The 20,027-nt window shown below is 44.8% G+C and overlaps 1 protein-coding gene across 4 annotated transcripts in view; it reads right to left on the bottom strand.

Moving 5' to 3' along the window:
• Positions 1 to 20,027, bottom strand: part of PAK5 (p21 (RAC1) activated kinase 5) — a 91,651-nt gene that overhangs the window by 31,052 nt on the left and 40,572 nt on the right. For 3 of the 4 annotated variants that reach the window (XM_065682343.1, XM_065682341.1, XM_065682342.1), the window contains exon 2: positions 9,088 to 9,302. In XM_065682343.1, coding sequence (XP_065538415.1) covers positions 9,088 to 9,291 — 204 coding nt within the window. In that variant the 5' untranslated portion in view covers positions 9,292 to 9,302. Of the gene's footprint in view, positions 1 to 9,087; positions 9,303 to 17,404; positions 17,482 to 20,027 lie in introns of all 4 variants that reach the window. The other variant, XM_065682340.1, reaches the window with a different exon arrangement.

Here is a 20,027-nt window from a genome sequence, read left to right as displayed (position 1 = left end):
TACTACTCTTTTGAGCTAAACTCTGCTGGGATTGAATAAATTTGGTTGTTTGGTTGTAGTATGGAATGTAACTTAACGGGACTATAACCAGAATGGTTTCTGTTTTAGACTACAACTGACCACAACAAGTTCATTAGTAGACAAATATATCCCCTCCACAGACCTGTTCTGGAGTGGGCTAAAATCTCCGCCTTGAGCAAATGCCATTGGGATGCCCAAGCAGATTTCTCATTGCTTCTGCTGTCTGGGTCTGCTTTTGACACGCAGAGACATGAACTTCCAGAGCTTTCTTGCTGCCACCTAGTGTTACCCATCGACAGAGTGAGCAGAGAGATTCCTAACATCAACACAACTTGGTGCATCCGAGGGACTTCAGCAGCACTAGCGGAGGTTCAGAAGCCAGCCCAAGGGGTAAGAAACCTCCCATGCTCCATGGGTGTTTCACTGCAGCAGCATCACTTTGTTGTTTATTTAACCATTCATTTTCCATGCTGTGCTCAGGGGACAGACACCAGAAGGATCCTGCTGCTTCCGCAGCCACCCTGAAGCATCACCTCCACCTGCTTTGGTCCTTCATGTGTCCAAACACTACTTCTTGCCCCAGACAGCTTCTGGGTCAGTGTGGGGAAAGTTCTGGAGGCAAAAAGCTTGGCTAAACAAAGGAAAAGGAAACAACAGCCAAGTTAGCAGCAATGGGGCCAGAGCCACCTCACCTCCAGGCAGGAAGCTGGGAGCGCGGCTCATTTCTCAAGGCAGCCAAGCCAGTGAGAGGAGTTACTGGAACACCCTCCTATAGCTTTGTCTTCAGGGACCAACTTCCAAGTTAAAAAAGAACCTCATTATGAGTGTCCTTGCTCAGGATCTAATTCCTGGCTCATTTCAGGTTATAGAGTGCTACCTGGAGAGTATTCCCAGTCTGGTATTCCCAGAAGAGACCAGATTCAATTTCTGCAATGCTGATATTGAGTTTGCCCCTTTTATGTATAGACCTACAGGTTAAAGTGGTTTTTGAGCAGGCTTGTCTACCTCAGCAGATGTAGACTGTGAACTCTAAATTTACTGTTAATCTTTACTTGGAGTACTGCAAAGTTCTGTGCACCCACATAAGCCTTCATTAATTCTTGCACTTGCAAGATTCCTCCAACACTAATATTACTTAAAATCCCAATGTGCTCATGCAAACAGTGTTTAAAAACATTCTTTTCTAATCATATTGGAGAAAACTACTTTTACCCACTGAAATCTGTAATCTATGTTATTGTCTGCTATTGCTGCAGGCCCAGGCAAAGAAAGTCCTTTCTCATGTGAGCAGACAAATTCAAATCAATGCCAACTGTTACATGAACCCAGATAATGAAGGAATTCTGAACAACACCCTTAGATCTGCACTGTGCAGACAGCAAACTGACACTGCTCCAGGGATGAGCACAATGAGCTTAGGTGGACCGTAGGTACAAGCCTACCTCCAAGTGTCTGCAGGAGGAGGGTATCAGTAGCACAAACTCCTTCGAGGATGTCAACGACCTTTTAAAAGAGGGACATGATCAGCAAGTAACAGATTATCACCCCAACAAGGCAGTGGGGCAAAATGATGCACTTAAAGCCTTAGTTCAGTGCTGAACTTGTCTACACAGTCCAACATGGACCAGAGCATTGTTCTGTACCCAGAACTATCTGTCCTAGCAAGAAAGCCACATTTCTGCAGGCATTACCGCTGGGTCATCTGAGCACATTTAAAGGACAGAAATAAAATGGAATGTGAAAAACATCTTTTTTTGCCACTTACAGTATTTATTTGGTGTGCCAGGTGAGGTTTTTTACTGGCAACTTCAGTGTTTCCCTAGGATGGCCAGGTCCTGCTTGAATGCTGTGTCTACAGTTCAGCTGCAGACAGACCCTCCAAACAAGTATCCTGGTCAGAAACATTATGTGAACAGTTGATTTTCTCGTTCATTAGTTGAACTGAAAAACTGAGGATTATTCTGTGTTTTGAGTCAAGCTGAAATGGTAAGATCTTGTTTTTTTCTTCTCCAAAGGAGGATCTAGAAAAACAATTTCAAGTCAGGCTGGATCAAGTGCTTCAGTACTGTGAAACACAAAGGTATGAAAATGAAAGAGCTGCTGCTAGAAAGCTGATCAGGAACTTTGCTGTTCAGAAAGCCTGGAACTCAAAACTGTAAAGAAGAACTGAGAATGCATCAGTTAAAAGTGCTATGGGAAGAGGCGCTTCCTTAGAATAGAACAGAGTAGAATATTTCAGTTACGAGGCACCTACAGTGATCATTCAGACCAACTGCCTGAGCAATTCAGGGCTGACCAAGTTGAAGCATTTTATTAAGGGCATGGTTCAAATGCTTCTTAAACACACAGGCTTGGCTTCATTTTATGATGGCAATGTGACCCTGTAGTAAAGAACTCCATACACCACTTAATGTACTTTTGACGGAGATGAAGGTTTATTAATGTCGCTGCATGTACGTGACATGGGTAAGGAGGGTGCAAGGAAAGGATAAACTACTATTAGTGGAGCAATATCACTCCTGCCCCTTAACTTCTGTCCTCTGGCCCAGGGTCCATTGGTAGCACCTGCCATGGTGGTACCAAAAGAGAAGCTGCTGTAGAAGGGCTGCTTCCTGGGGCAGTGTTTTAATAGCAAAACCTGATACAAACAATTTCTCATCCCCAAAATGCATCTCTTCTAACTGACACTCCTTACAGTGAAACTGCATTTCCCATAAAACTAACTACTAATCTGAAAAATGTCTTCCTATTCTCTTATTCAGGCATTCTCTCTCTTGTTAAACTTGACAGGCAGCACCAATATTCTTCTGAAGGACTTCCTTAAAAACCTATAATTTTCTGTAATCAGTAAGAAATAACACCAAAAGTTCCCTCTGCACAATCTAGTACGCATGAGAACATCTTAACCTAGTGATATAAGTGATACAAAACTTCTAAGCTGTCTACTTCTGCCATTTATTTATACTGTGGCTGATTTTCTTACTTGTACAGTGATAGATGTCCTGCAAGATTATACAACATTGGCAGCTTGGCTCTTCTCACACAGTGAGTCACAGTAAGATGCATTCATGGACACTAGGTGGCATATTTGTATTGTATCTGTACAAGGGGGTACGGATATTAACTGAAGTAGTATTGCCACGTAAAAACCTAGTAAAACAAACAGCTCTCAAAAGTGAAGCATTATCGCTTTGGAAAAAAACCTACTTAAATAAGTTCTGGTAGCTTCTTGTGGCTCCATGTAGCAACAAATGCGTTCCTGTTTAGTGATCAAAATTAACTGGAAGTGGGGCTGCCTTACAGAATAGAATCACAGAACCACAGAATGGTTTGGGTTGGAAAAAACCTTAAGATGACTCAGCTCCAACCCCCTGCCATGGGCAGGGATGCCTCACTCTAGGACCATGTTGCCCAAGGCTCTGTCCAACCTGGCCATGAACACTTGGCCAGAAATGGAGCATTTACCACTTCTTTGGGCAGCCTGTTCCAGTGCCTCACCACCCTCACAGTAGAGAACTGCAAATATCCACAAATCTGACCATAATCACTCGCAGAGAAGATAATCACAGAAGAACTTAGGCTGGAAGGGACCTCTGGAGTCATCCAGTCCAACCTCCTGTTCAGAGCAGGGCTAGTCAAAGTCCAGTCAGGCTGCTAAGGGCACTGTTCAAGTTTTGCCCCCTCTCTACAACTACCTGAAAGGAGGATGGAGCCAGGGGGTGGCCAGTCTCTTCTCCCAAGGAACAAGGGATAGCACAAGAGGAAATGGCCTCAAGTTGCACCATGGGAGGTTTAGATGGATATTAGGAACAATTCCATCCCCAAAGGGTGCTCAGGCATTGGAACAGGCTGCCCAGGGCAGTGCTGGAGTCACCGTTCCTGCAAGTGTTCACGCACTGTGTTGACGAGGTCCTCAGTGCCATGGGTTAGTGGTGGCCTTGGCAGGGCTGGGGAATGGTTGGACTTGATCTTGAAGGCCTTATCCAACGTGGCTGATTCTATGATTCTATGAAAGCCTGAGATCCCTCCATTCCTACTGCTCAACCCTGCTCGCTGGCAAAACATCTTCCTTCCACCCAGGATTTCCTATGCTACAATGTGTTGTCTCTTGCTCTGTTTGTAGGCAGCCCCTCCACCTTCTCCCTGCTGAGCAAGCACCAGGCCCAATGTACGACTGCAAAGTGTGTAATTAGGAAACGTGAGATCTTAAGCATGAATTTTCATGATGTGGTTACAAGGAAGGCCCACGAGATGTCAGCAGTCTTCCAGGTACTGTCCCAGAAAGAGCAATGCTGTGGGATGGGAGCCAACCTTCATCAAGCAACAGCTTCAGACAGTCCCACCTACAGAATGGGACTGTACCATGAGAAGAATCAGTACCATGGAGGACAGAGTACCATGGAGGAATCAGTAAAAAGAAGAAGCTATCAAGAAGAAGAGGCAATAATTTGGGAGGGTGAGGAAGAGAGTTCAGGACAACCACCACTTGTCCATCTACACCAAGCAGCAGGCAAAGCCTTTGAGCAGCTCTTTATCTCTCAACCCTCCTTTCCCTGGTTAGGCATCTCCCCTGTGCAATTCCGCATGGGATGAGAGAGATGGGGGTTATCTAATGACAGCTGGACATCTCTGACTGCTCAATCCCAGACAAGGGATCTTCATCTCCTCTCTTTGAGGTCTCTGGCCACTTGTCACCACTGTACACGGCTCTGTGCAGACACTCAGTGTCCCCCATCTGAATAATAACCCCAGCATGGTGTATTTACAGAAGAAAACGGCATTTCTTCCTCCAGTAACTTGGCAGGAGTGAGGACACTCGGCTGCTCACTGCACTGGGAACATGAGAAGGGATTTTAACACATCTTCAGTGCAGTCCTACTCTCACTGGCAGCAGCAGATATTTAAGCATCTTAGCGGAGCATCTTTACAAAACCAATGCTAAGCTCTTTTGGCAAAAATCCCCAAAGTAAGGGTTCTGGTGTTTGCTTTCCTAACATTCTGAGCAGAGTGGAGAAACCATGAAGTTTTGCTGCCTGAGGACCAAGCATTTGATTAGTTATTGATTCTGAAGCTTTCAAAAAATCAAAGGGTGGCAACAAACTGAAGCCCCTGCATAGTGTCACAGTGATGACAGGCCAAGCATATTGTGTGCTGAGGGCAAACATACAAACCGTGAGTTCCGGGTACATGGGACAACTACAGCATATTAAAAGCAAGAGGACTGAAAGACCTGCTATCAGAAGTATAGGAAGGCACAGTTCACATTTTCCCCATAGTTATTTCAGTGAAAAATCAGCCTTTTTTCAAGCCTCCCTGCCTCCATAGCCCAAACCTATGAAGATCACTGCTGCTTTCCATTTCTCATGAAGTTTTCTGCTGTGTTTTACTGACTCGGGTTAGAATCTGAAATACACAATAGCCTGCTGGTATCTGGGTCATCCACACTGAGCAGGGGAATCCCATTATTGTCTCTGCTAGTATTTGAAATGAATGGATTTGTCCAGTCAGCTCAGGCTTGGATTCAAATGCTGGTATTACCATGACAAGCCACCACCTACCACATGCAAAAGCACTACAAGCCTTTCATCCCAGTGAATGCAGAGGCACAGCAATGACTTCCCCCAGGATATCAGGGAAGCCAGGGCACTGCCTCTTCATCGTAACTGCTGCTGCCTTCAAATACAGATGGAGCAGTGAGAATACTTATCATTTATTGGTTTTACCCAAAGGGATTCACTATGTACCATCAGCTCCTATCTGCTTTGCAGACTGAGAGACAGACAAACACCACTTACCACGAAAGATACAAAACCTATAGAAGAGAAGTCTTTCCCTTCCCCTGCTTCAGCTCTGGGTGAAGCCCAAAACAAGCAAATACCAGTTCTACCTCAAAACCAAGATTCGTGCTCTCAAAGTAAACCTCTATGATCCGTGCTATTCCTCAGTCACGGAGGAGCATCTATTAGCAGGAACACTGCTGCCTCACACCATACAGGTAGTCAATACTGAAGTAATTGAATAGAGGATAATTCAGGAGTGCAGAACAGGGGAGTTACAGAGCTGCTGTATGACTTGAAACCACAGCACGAACTAACTCTGGCCAAATGCCTCAGCCTGCCTTAATACTGTGACTCAGGATGCGATTACAAATCTTCTTCTGCTTCACCTCAGTGCATTCACAAGTGGGTTAATTAAACCATCAACTGCTGGGTGGAAAAGAGAAAAGCTGAAAACACACATAAAGAATTCCATCTAAATCGAACGATTGTGCTGAACTAGTTTTGCGACATTAGGTGTTTTAGTTTTGAAGGGGCTGCAACTGAGTTTCTCTCCATAAGCTATATCAAAACAAGGCATGTCAATTCTTATTAAATATACAGGAAAATGGTATCCTGCAATGGAGTTAAAAGCAAGTTCTCAGATGACATTCAATGCCTCTCAGTTGCTATTAAAACTAACCTGTCTTTTCTCACACTATTATGGAGGCGCATTTCAATAGGCTATAATTGAGACTCTGATAGGGAAAGTAACTGGAGGGTGAAAGCACATTTTCTTGAATCCCTCAGTCTTAACTCCATTTCCTTGCCTAACTATACCTTTGGAGCAGTGGCATGCAATTAACTGCAATTTGGGTGATCTGCTTCCAAATTCCCACCTTCCATCTATGCAGAACATCCTCCTTTTTGGTGCCTCTGCAGATGGGCTCATCTGTGCTCAGCCACATGGCCACTGCTGAGATGGGTACCAGGTTGCAGGATTCCTGTCCCCAGTACACGCATCCTGGGAAGATGTCATAGGATGCATGGCTGCATCAAGGACCACCATGGCTGAAGGCCACACTGGAAGAATAAGCTCAGTGTGCGAGATGCATTCTGGCTCCTGGCCCCAGCCCTGGCACACGATGTATTAGTTCAGAAGAGCATCCCTGGAATACGCACATATATAGACCCCTAATAAACAGACGTATGTAAACCTCTGATATACAGACAGAAAAGCAAGAATTGACAATTTCTTGGAAACAACTGACAGTGGTTTTCTCCACTTCAAAATGTGTCAATCACTCATTTAGGGCTTGATCCTTCATACCCTGCAGTGTGTAGTGCTTAAATGGGACTCTACATGTGATTTTGTAGAATCATAGAATCATAGAATAGTTAGGGTTGGAAAGGACCTCAAGATCGTCTAGTTCCAACCCCCCTGCCATGGGCAGGGACACCTCACACTAAACCATCCCACACAAGGCTTCATCCAACCTGGCCTTGAACACTGCCAGGGATGGAGCACTCACAACCTCCCTGGGCAACCCATTCCAGTGCCTCACCACCCTAACAGGAAAGAATTTCCTCCTTATATCCAATCTAAACTTCCCTTGTTTAAGTTTGAACCCGTTACCCCTTGTGCTGTCACTACAGTCCCTGACGAAGAGTCCCTCCTCAGCATCCCTATAGGCCCCCTTCAGGTACTGGAAGGCTGCTATGAGGTCTCCACGTAGCCTTCTCTTCCCCAGGCTGAACAGCCCCAACTTCCTCAGCCTGTCTTCATACGGGAGGTGCTCCAGTCCCCTGATCATCCTCATGGCCTCCTCTGGACTTGTTCCAACAGTTCCATGTCCTTTTTATGTTGAGGACACCAGAACTGCACACAATACTCCAGGGGAGGTCTCACGAGAGCAGAGTAGAGGGGCAGGATCACCTCCTTCGACCTGCTGGTCACGTTCCTTTTGATGCAGCCCAGGATACGGTTGGCTTTCTGGGCTGCGAGCGCACACTGAAGCCGGCTCATGTTCATTTTCTCATCGACCAGCACCCCCAAGTCCTTCTCTGCAGGGCCGCTCTGAATCTCTTCTTTGCCCAACCTGTAGCTGTGCCTGGGATTGCTCCGACCCAGAGTCATATTGCCTATATGGTGCTGAGAAAGTTTTAAAACCTTTTGAAACGTATTGATTTGTGTCTCTAGAGCTGCAGAAAAGACATCCAGGGATATTTCTGGTGCTAAGAAGGGCTGTGGAACTAAGTCACTCTCCTCCCCTAGCAGGAAAAGGTATGCCTACTTTCTTTTCCTCATTACTGTGGGCCTCTGTTATAGAGTAAGATATTTTATTATAGCGAAAAATCAAGACTTTGGTTTTATCCCTTTGTCCTGCAGCAACACCCAGCAGTCCTGATCAGGAAGTGACGTGTCCTTCAGGAGAGGCAGTAAACGTAAATTTAGCAAAGAGCACTACCAAACGTAAGTACAGGGTCTGCATTCTCAGGATTATGTGATTTTCCCTTGCTGCAGAAAAACCCACATGAAAATGAAATCCTAGATTTCTTTTGAAGCTCCATGACGGTGAAATGTAGACTACCACCATCATACAGGTGTGATTTAGTGCGATGTTAAGATGTGCAATCCCAGAAACACTGCTAAATTGGGACAAATCTGTCTACTGGAATCCTGAGCCTCTAAGGATGGGGATCCCAGAGCAACGCTGGTGCCCTCTCCAGTGCTGCTCTGTCCTTCAAGCCCAGTTCTCTTTCCCAGCTGTCCAGCCTGAACCTCCCAAGCCACAACCCAGGGCTGTTTCCACTCCTTTTACCGCCTGGTGAGAAGCTCAGCACCATCACTGCTCCAGGCAGCAGCGGGTGGCAACGAGATCCCTCCCTGAGCTCCTTGCCCGGCTGAATGAGCAATTTCATTTCTTCGGTGTACTTTTCCCTCTCTCCCTTGCTCCAAAACTGCCTTTGCCTAAAGCACCATTCCTAAATTAATTATCAAGGAGCTTTATGCTGTATCGTTTTGGGCCTCCACTAGGGCTTGTGGCTTTTCCTTCTGCAGCCCAGCAGCATGAAGCCCTGCAAGACCCGTGACTCACAGTCTTCTGGGACATTCATTCAAGTTCTATATATATATAACTCCTTTTCCTTGCAGCTCTACTATTAAATATTTGGATTTACAGCTCTTGCTGTACTTGCACACTCCCCAGCCGTGCCTGTCTCCCAGGACAGTCGCTACTTGTGTTGCTTCATTAAGGTTACATACAATTAAAGGGAGGTTAGGAAGTCCAAAAGTGACTTTGCACAATACCTTCATAGGAGCGAGCTGGATAGGAGTGATGCATGAGGGATCCACCATAGGCTTTGGCCTGTTGGCCGTGTCTGCCAGCAAGCTGTGCCACTGCTGAGGTAGTCCCGTGAACTTCTGCTCCCGGTGGTCGAAGCCAGTGTGAACCCGGTGCTCGAAGTTGGAGGGCCCGGAAATTTCCAGCCTTTTCTTCTTCTTCCCGAACATGGTGGAAAGATCTGGAGAAGTCACAGGGAAAGAGGAAAGGAAAATACATCTTTATGCTGTGTTGCAACCTGAAGCCACTCTCAGCTGCATAGAAAATTTTAGTAGATGTCATTAGGCAAATACCTGCATGAACTTTACACATACTGGCTTTGAGATCTATGCAAAGAAAGCACATACCTGACCTCCTCTCACAGGATCTGAGATTTTGAGATATTAATCCATTCTCTAAACATGCTCAAAATACCTTATGGAGTAAGGAAATTACTCTATTACAAGGAGAGAAAGCCTCAGGTCCTGCTTTCTACTCCTCTCTGCGCTATCTGCTCATGCTCGGAGTTGTGTTCTGTGAAAGCCCACAGCAATACTAGCAGCAATGCATGGCTTTCCTTAGAGGCCAGCACATGGTGTAAATGGTGAGTGTACTCTGACATGCCACACGAGCAAATGCACACCCAGCTTTCCATCTTAAATCTATACACCAGGTCCTGGAGAAAGGGCAACTCATACAGATGAAAGCCTGTCCCCGCTATGCTCGTATCTAGATCTCACCCAGCAGCAGTGAAAGGGGGATTATTCCTGTGCTATTTCAGAGATGCAGACAGACAGAGAGCTCAGATCTCATTCCAACCTGGTCAAATGGCCTTTATCTTCATTCATAAAGGGTCCTGCTTAAAAACAATACCATGTATCAGCTGCTATCATCATCACATTTACATGGCGTGACTTCTTCTTAGGGAGAGAAATGATTTGCTGTGAGAGCCTCATGCCTGAAGAGCCTGGGTTCATGCCTGAGTGGGTAGAGCTCACTGGGTCCCCACCAGCAGAATCAGGTAGGATTCATCACAGCAACAGCCTTAATCCTTGCAAGGTCCAGAAGGAAGGGTCAGCTCCTTTGGTCTTTGTGCAGGTAATGTGGAGGAGTCCCTCCAAAGCTGTACAAGCAAGGATTCCGAGGCTGTTGGAGGAAATGGGAGCAGCTTGTGCACTATTGGAGAGAGCTGGGTTGAACTGGCTGCCTGGTAAAGCTAATCATTACAGCACTTGCTCTACAGAAAGTAAGTGTTGTGGTCAGCTCTTTAGCTGTTATTTCCTGGCAAGAGTGGCTTTGTTTGCCTTCCTCCAGTCTGCTTTACCCCCTCCCAAGGAAGGCAGCAGGAGGGTTTGCAGGACACACAGGGAGCACAGGCTGATAGGCAAGGCAAGGGAGGTTTCAGAGGCAAACTGAAAAGGGATAAAGGTATTTGCTCACTCTGTTGGCACAGGACATAGCACTCACAATCTGAATTAATCCTTGGGTTTGGTGGTCCTGACCTTAACAAGTGAAGCCTAATGATTATATGAAGCCTAATGATTATATGAAGCCTAATGATTATATGAAGCCTAATGATTATATTAAAGCAAATTCAGAACTGACTTTCTGAAGGACTCCAGAAACCTGCTGCGTAACACAGAGAAATTCCTGGTGCCAGGGAACCACACAGAGGTCCTGTTGCTTTGCAAGAGAATACCATCCTGTCCTGGAAAAGTCCTCTGCCTGCTGCCTGCTGTCTCAGGACAGTTCTCCACCTTGATCTTGTGGCCATTTCGAGCAGGACTTCACAAGCCCTTGAGCAGCATCTGTCTGAAACAGCAGCTGAATGAAGAGGCAGCAGCTCTGTAAAACCTCTTGCATCACAGCAGAGACCCAGCTGTAAAAGTGCTGCCCTGACTTTATGATTCTGGAGGCGGAGAGGAGAAGCTCATGAGAGAAAATACAGTTGTGCTGCTGCTGCAGAAGGTGGGATGATAACTCAGGTGTTTATTCCACCCTCATTCCTTTTTACTGGTTTATTTAAAGATCAAGTCCATTATTTGAGAATTAACTGCTGGCTGTTTGAAAGTCCCCTTGTGCATACCATCTTTACATGGAGCAGACTTGCTCCCATTGGCCTTTCTTCTCGGGTCTCATCTTCTACACTTCCCTCTGCTTTATCCCCTTCTCCGAACTCCCTCCGAATTTCCTGCCCTTTTGACAGTCTCTATCTCTGTTAACTTGCGTATCTTCCTCACCTTCCCCTCCTGAAACCTCTTAGCATCACCTGGGTATTGCGGCCCTTTTTCCACTTCCAGCATCATGATCTTTTTATTTGCCTTGCTGGTGGCATGTCGGATACCCTGAGCCCAACCCAAAGCCACCGCAATTGGTCTCTGTCCAAAGACTATTTATTTTGAAGCTCAAACAGAAGCAGCCAGCAGTTCACTCAGTTCAGTCAGTACTTTGCTGAATTCACTGCTTACCCGTGGGGCTCCACAAATCACAGCCGGCTGCAGATCAGTGGCACTGGATTGATTTCATTCACCCTCTGGGATGTGAATCTATGAGAACTATCGGAGTCACATTTTAAACCATCAGCTCCAGACATGTACTTCTTCATCTGATCGATGCCAGTACTCACAGCGTTTCCCACTGGACTTGCATCCTAATGCAGGTGTTGGATGCTTGAAGTCCTCCAGAGCCCCAGACAACATCAGGTAAGTAAAAGCACATCAGTTGGCACACTGTGTATTGCCTTTTAAAAACATACAACAGTTCACTCAGTAAGATAGTACTCCTGTTTCTAAACTGCTTTGATGCATTGTACCCTCTTGTTCCAATACCAAATGTGAAATTTGGCCCAGCAGGATCTTCACTTTCAGGAGAACACTTCAGTCTAAAACCTGATGCCAAGGCCACATTTTTGCACTGGGATGGTGTCTGAGGTATGGGCAGTGGGACCTGCCCACCTCTGACTGCAGCTCATGCTTAGATCAGCTTAAATTGACCATGAAGCTGTAGCAGGAGAGACAGGGATACCGGCACCTCGCTCAGTCAGGGGGGCAAGTGCACACATGCTATGCATCTCAGTGGCTGGAGAGCATCTCCTGTGGGGCTGTGCCTATGGAAGGTGACCAGAAAACCTGGCAATAGCAGTGCCAGGCCCACAGGAGCAGAGCAGGAGCCCTCCTGGGCTGTGCTGTCTCTCCATCAGCTCTGCAAACAGCTGCTTGGTCCTACCAAAAGGAGCAGAGCCTTGACCAGCTCTGAAGGGTACCAGTATTAAATGATGAGCATTGTAGCCTTGCAACATCAGCCAGCGAGGTCTCTCCATTCCACTGCAAAGCAAAGCTGACCTCTCTTTACCGTGGTCCCTCTAAATAACCTCAATACACACAGCAATGACAAGGAAATTTCATTTTCTTTTTCCAAAGAATGGGAATGATGCTCCTTGTTTTCCTTAGCTGTGTGAGGATGTGGGTTTGGGGCAGCCAAGCCTGTGAAACCTCTTGCTCCTGGCTTGTAAGAACCCTGATTCAGTCCCCACTAGCATGCTTAGTCCTCAGGCCTCAAGAAAGAAGGAATTATTTCATTTTGCCATAGCTTTATTGCTGCAATACAAAAAATACAGCATTTACTCATTTAACCAGGTGTGGAAGCAGAAAACATCCTGGGCAAGCGAATAAACAAGAAGTTCTCTAAGGCTTATCAGTTACTTTCAGGAATAAGAGGTACCCAAGTGCTTTGACGAAAAATGATGAACCTTTCCAGGATGCCAGATAACGTGTGCAGCAGAAGTGTTACGAGATTACTATCAAGAGCACAAAATGTTATGAACTTAACGTTCAGGCACCTATCCGTTCACTCTCTGTCACAAACCAGCAATCCTCTCACAGTTGTTAAGAAACCCTAATTTCATAATGGGATTAGTTAGGAAAACACCCTACAGACAACAGGGCAACTGCCTGTATTGAGCAGAGGGAAACGGAAGCTCTGCAGTTGCCATGTGCCATCCTTACCCCATCCTCCCCACACCAGAGTACTCATCCTTAACTAATTCCTCCTGACAGCCTCCAATGTACTGCTGGTTGTGCCACACCTCTCAGCAAATGCCATCCCTCCGTCCAGCACCTCCTGTGCTCACCCCCACAGAAAGAGAGGAAATTAGAGGTATTCTACTCATGGCATGTTGCTATTTTTGTGGGGATGAGCTCAACCAGGATGTCTGTCCTGTGCAAGTGCTTTGCCAGTGAATGCTCTGGCCCACTTCAACACCACATATGTGGTACAAGGTGACAGTCAACACAAGGAGGCTGGGAGAGCCTGTTCTAACTACAGCGACTGTTGATGCCAGTGGGCTTGAGCTAACTTCAAGAGGAATCAAAACCAGGACTCATCATTACAAGGCTTCAATGGAGTTTTTCTATAGAAAGACTTTACCAACTCTTACACCGAAATGATGCAGCACAATCCTTCTGTTTGTAAACAGGGGTTTGAAGGGGGAAGACTTTCAGTTACAGCAAAGAGTTTAATAAATGCAACAGCATGAGACCAAAGCAAGTCTGTTGTTGAGTGGGAGAGCCAGGAGATAAGTCTGTTTTCAGCTCAGGGCTGTGATGTTGAGGGGCTCCTCCGACCCACAGTTCAACCGTGGCACAAGGGACTTGCTTTACCAAAGCCATTAGGGAGGAAAAATATGGAAGTTTACTGGAAGAAAATCCAATACTGGTGGGGAAAATCAGACTGTCTCACCACCTCTCCTGCTGCTCTTAGCTGCGCAACCCACAGCAGTGCTGGTCCCAGCTGCGCCGTTGGGGAACATGAAAGGAGTAGGGATAGCAGGAGAAATGTGTGAGCCATGCTCTGCAGATACAGCTACCCAAAACCTTTTTATAATGGTGATATTGGTGCTATTCCAGCTTCTGCCCAAGAAAGCAGCACTGCCAGCTCTGCTGGTGCCTGCTGAACAGTTCTAACACAGCTCCATCCAGCTGCTGCAGGAACCAGGCAATGCTGAAAGGGTGCTCTCAGGAGCAATCACTGCATTTTGCATTTAATGCTGTTTACTGTAGTGCCTAACAAACCGAATTACATGCTAATCAGCACATCTTGCCTGTTAGATCTATCCCAGACTTGGCTTCCTTTCATTTCTCTCCTTCCTACGCACAGAGCCATGGACTCCCACACTGGTCCAAATTTCATGCATGACTTTCAATGACAGATCAGGTCCCTACATGCAGAGATAATTCCCTGTGTCCAAGACGTTGCCTGTGCAAGGTGTGGGGCACGGACCAGCAAAGTAAATCCACTCTGCCAGCTACTGCATTACCATCATGCTGCCTCCCAGCCACAAACGAAGGTATCTTTCCAGCAAAAAGTATCCTACAGCCCTATCCTGGAGCAAGAGGGTGGCACCTGGAATAAAAGGAAAAAAGGATGTCTTCAATCCTAAGATTAATTGTATTCTGTATCTTTTATCATATCCTAAATAAGAGCAATCCAGTCAAGCCAGCAAATAGAAGAGAAGTCTATTCAACTCTGCCTTAGTGCCAGACTATGCTCCCAATGAGAAAGTCAGAGCCACTTTTTTCTTCCCCTCCCAGTAGCTATTTTAGGTTAAGGGGAATTTAGATTTCCAACCAGGAAAGTTGGAAAGGCTTATTTTGGCTGCAATCTTGAAACCTGCCAAAGTCCCAAATGCATCCACTCAGCACTGACAACACCACCACTTCAACTTGCCATCTCAGATGAACCCACAGACTAACACCGAGCAAAGCATGGTGATATCTAGCCATACACAAAACCATACAATTACGATATAAAGTTTGTAACTAGAATAACAGTGAGATGGGTGTTTTTAACTGAAAACCAACCTTTTACTGATTGTTTCGCATAGCTACGTAAGCCCTACATTTTTTAATTACAGAATTCCAGCAGCCATATGCTGTGTCTCAAGGAGATCATCTGCGTCCAGCAGCCGCATAATCCTGGGAAGCCTGCAAGTATTTCTTATGTACACCTTGCTGCTGCTCGAGCACGTAGCTGGGCTATGGATACTCCCTAGGGAGAACTCGGGAGTTCACTGTCTGCCTCAGCCCAGCAACATGTTTGCTTTTGAAACAACCAGCAATTAGTTCATTTTCAATTAGGAGGCGCACAGTGTGTTAAGTCCACCAGCCTGTATTTTTTCTGCAGGGATTCCCTGTGGTTTCTCTGCTGAGCAAACCAGCAGCAGAGCCCTTTTCCCGCGGGGATGGCATGCTATTAGCATCTAAAAACTGCCTTCATGCGCACTGAGTATCATCTGCAAACCCCCAATCCCACCACCCAGCCAAAACAACCGCTTACAGCCGGGAGTGCCAATAAAATCCTTCATTTTTAAGAACTTTAAAGAAAACTCAGAGTGCAGAATGGGAGATGGGTGCAGGGTGCTTTCCTTTGATAATTTTTACTTACTAATAACAGGTTTTTTAAGCACAAGGACCTCAATTACTCCCCTCCAGAGCCAGCAAAGCACAGCAATACATCATTAGCTTCACCAGCTTCTGTTCCCGTGCTCTGATTAATTGTAACCTTTCCTGATATTTGATCGTAAATGAAAGAGTATGAATTGAGAAGCACAAATTGAATTAACGTGTCGAGCCAGCCTGCGCAGCCAGTGCTCCAGATAAATGGGAGCTGGGCTGATATTCCATCTCGAGGAGAAAGCAAACGTCTGGTAGGGACTGACAGCAGCATAAATTGCAAAGAAACAGGGTGTGAGACGTAAAAATGACGCTGGTTCTTCTTCAGCTCACACTGGTGTAAGTCCCTGCTAGTGAGCCAAATGGAGGGAGACCAACATATATCTGTGTATCTCCATAGCTGTAAAAAGGAGGAAAATGCTTATTTATCTATTTATGGGATAGCAACAATAATAGTTTAGTTTTGTATTTCCTTTTTGTTCACTTTAAGGATGGTTCTAAGCTTCTCAGTGGGGACCATTTGCTGCCGGCTGCAATCAGAGCATGAGTTTCCTTTGCAAAGACAAAACCCCCCATGTCTTGATTGCAGGCACACATTTTTAAAAGAACTTACCTCTATTTTTCTATTTTTAACTGAAAATACAGAGAACACTACTCTGTTTTCCAGGAAATGAATCAAGAAGCAACACCTGGAAAAGCAGAGCGGACTAAATGAAAAGCCATTTCCATAAAGTTAATGGAAAGGCTCTTAAAAACCTCACTGGTTTCAGGTGAGAAACTTTGACACGCCAAAGTGATTCTGGAACAGAGGAGATATCCTATTTGACTTCCCAGATAAGATACTCCTAAATACTTCCCTAATTCCCAGAGGATCTTTCTGGATGTACAGGATGGAGATGAATGGAACTAGGGGCAGCTGCCTACAGAGCACACTCAAACCACAAGTAGGTGGGTCCTGTGGTCATGCCTTGTATTCATTAATTCATTTACTGGTCTTATATAGAGAGACATCTCATTATTACTTCAGATACAAGGTAGTTTCAGACCTTGTAGAAGGATACTGTTTCATCATGTGAATGGACAAACACCTCGTGCAAGGGGAATACCAGGCTGATTCATCTAACTGGAGACCCCATTTCCCATGATCCCTACTTAGCCCTCTGCCTTTACCCATTGCGACTGGAGCATTTCAACTTGGCAAACCCTTAGATAACGTTCTGGCATACCTTACTAATGAATCAAGATGATGACTTTAAACATTGACTCTCTAGCAGCAACAAAAAGGATCTACAAATCCGGAATGAACTAAGTCAGCCCACACAGCCCAAATATTGAGAGTCTTCTACCACCCTGCTAAGCTCTTCCAGACATAAATAGCGTCACTGATGATGAACTAATCCCCTGTGGCCAAACAGTTTTTCCAGACAAATTCTGTACCATTTTTAATTCAAAGAAAGTACAGAAATACCATTTTCAATGCATGCCCACATGAGTTTTAGGAATAAAAAAGCTTGATGGTCAACAGGATTCAACTCATCCCCACGGATTTTCTAGGTGCCTTCTATTTTTGAGACGGGATAGACTTGTAAGTCATTTAAACACTACAAAAATACACGCTTTAATCATGGAAAAATACATACCGATGGATTGGACAACACCTGACACATACAAAAGTGCCATCATTCCCAAAGTCCCTCATTTACCCAAAAGCATTCTGCTCATTTCAACCTTAGGTCAGATCAGCCCATTTTTCAGCGTTCCTGTGTCACTGCACAGTCTAATAAAAATACAGTTAAACAATTACAAGCTGTCCAGGACTTGTCATTGTCCGTGTTTCTTTTCAATCCCACAGTACCTTGTTTATGGTTGAAAATGCCTTCATTCGTCACAGCACAGCAGGGTGTCTCTTGATAGCTGGCCCGTGAGACATATCTAATAGAAATGCACAGTGGAACAAAAGACAGGGAAAAAATAATAGCAAAAGGCAATGCATGCTTCCAGAGAAATAGTAAAAGCTGGTACCGAGTGGCCAAACTAGGACTGATGTACTCCAGGGAACAATACTCATTCTTCCTATTGAAAGCTACTCTTGTACGAGGACTCATTTCCACACACTGACTGACATGTGCTTTCCTAATTTAGAAGTCTTGTGATTCCCAGTGGATTTTAATGCTCAGTAATTTTCAGCTGAGTAGCTTAAATGCATGCATTGTAGTCAGTCACTCTCTATTATTTTACACACAAGCACATATATATAGCAATGTACAGACAGAGGAATCAGTCTGCAACAGCTCTGGGCAGATGAAAGAGGAAAAAAAGCCAACCCAAACCCCACCAGCCCCTGGAGGTAACACAAACAATTTCTATCCTTAGCGACTGAAAGGATTCCAGATTTGCAGAAGCAAACAGTCCTCTGGGATAATTAAAGGCATTAACTCTGCAGGAAATGCTGGACGCCTACAGGGAGGGGGTATTAAATAAGTCACCCATTAAATGAGACACCGCAAATCTGAAGCTTCAAAGCAGTTATAGTATTCTTCTGAATTGATGTTATTATTATTTTAAAACAGAGTTCAATGTTATAAAGGATGCAGATACCCTGTATCTATGCTTTGAGTTAGAAAAAAATAAGCAATGAAAGGAAATACTATCAAGAATGAAAGTGATGATGTATCGGTAGAGAAGACAGGAAAGCCTGCAGGAAATACCAAACCCAGCATTATGACACAATATTCCTTAATTCTGAGTATTATTCCTATAGGTTGGGGTGGCTGTAGGATAAGGAGTGCAAGGATATGAAATCCCACACCTATCAAGAGAAAGGACTGAGCAAAGCGCTTGAAAAGCACCAGGTTATATACACCTTGTTGCATTTTGGGCTGCGTCCTCAGTGCTCTGCTGGCAAACCCTAAGAAAGTTGGATTGGCACCAACTTCTAGCACAGCGAAGAGGACATGAAATGTCTTGTTTCAGTTTGGCATGTAAAGCTTTAGTTTTAACCCTCTGAAATGGAGTTTCCTCCCCAGTGCTTGATGGTAGTCGTAAAGACAGCATTACAAACATACCAAAGACCAAAGTGTCTTAGGCTTTTCAGACTAATCACAAGACCACACTGTTCATCACAAGTGCCCTGCATTTACTACTGATGTATCATTATAATTTGTAGAAAAAACAGCTTTTACTTTAAAAAAAAAAAGGATGCAAAATGCTTTCTAGGTCTCAGAACCAGTTTCTCCTGTGTTGGTTGCATCCATGAACACACCAAAATGGCATCGAGGAGGTGCCTGCCCCAGCACAGGTTGTTTTACAGCATCCAGTGAGTGCCACGAGCAGGCAGTGATGAGCAGGAACAGAACCAGATGGGGACATGTGCCTGTGACAGCATCACGTGCTGCTGAGACACATGAATGAGGAGGGGGCTTTAGAGCCAACCTCCGGCCATAAATCCTCACTGCTATGGTTGCATTCTAGATACTGATTTTTTTCTTCTACAATAATATTAACTAGGTTTATTTTACTTCTAAACTAGCACGGGCTGCACTGGCTCTCAGGAATTGCTCTATTACCATAACATTTGTAATAAAGATTGCTTTCCAGCGAATGATCAACAGAAACAAATGCTTCTTAATGCATTATGAATGGCAAGCCTCTGATCAGAATATTCTTTAGGATGAAACACATCTTCTGACCTGTGCTTACCAAAAATGGAACCAAATCTGATTATTTGATATGTCAAAAAAACTTTAAAATACAAACATGCCCATAGATTAATGTATCCACAGCAAATGCCTGGAAGATGAACATCCCGCCTGTTGTTATCACTGTGGGTTTCTTACCTTAGTATCAGGTTTTGCTCTCTATCACTAACATGTAACTGGAGGGAAAACATTTCCATAGTCTGCAATAAACCACAAATGCATAGATTCTACTTGAAATTTTTACTTACATATTTCCTGGTCTTTTCCCTCACTCTGCATTGCACTGGAAAGCTGGTTTGAAAGTCAATTCTTATCCTATTGAGTTGCTGTCATGTCATTCTCTGTTTCCATATTAAAAATGAGAACTGATCCCTTGAAGGGGTTGCTGGAGCTTACTATTTATTACTGCCTTCAAAAAGTTTACCGTAAGCTCTTTATACAGAACATTGAATGTGTATAAAGTGATGTCTGCCCCATCCTCCTCCCTTTGGATCATCCCTAATGACCAATAATTCCTCAACACAGACTTTTTCAGAGCTGAGCGACCTTGCCATGCAGACTGCATTTTGCCACCTCCAAACACCAGTTTGGAAGAGATGGGTTTCACCTGATCTCTACTTAGATAAGATATAAGGTATCTTATATAAAAGTTATAGGTGAAAAATGGAGGCCCTTTATGCTGCATATGTGAAACTCATGAAAGACTTGAAAGCAGCCACAGAATAGCAAACCAAAACTGTAATATAATATAAACTGAATGAAAAAACCCACACAGTTTAA

Source organism: Lathamus discolor, chromosome 5, assembly GCF_037157495.1.
Source record: "Lathamus discolor isolate bLatDis1 chromosome 5, bLatDis1.hap1, whole genome shotgun sequence".
Taxonomy (NCBI): domain Eukaryota; kingdom Metazoa; phylum Chordata; class Aves; order Psittaciformes; family Psittacidae; genus Lathamus; species Lathamus discolor.
This window is presented reverse-complemented; position numbering and strand designations above follow the sequence as displayed.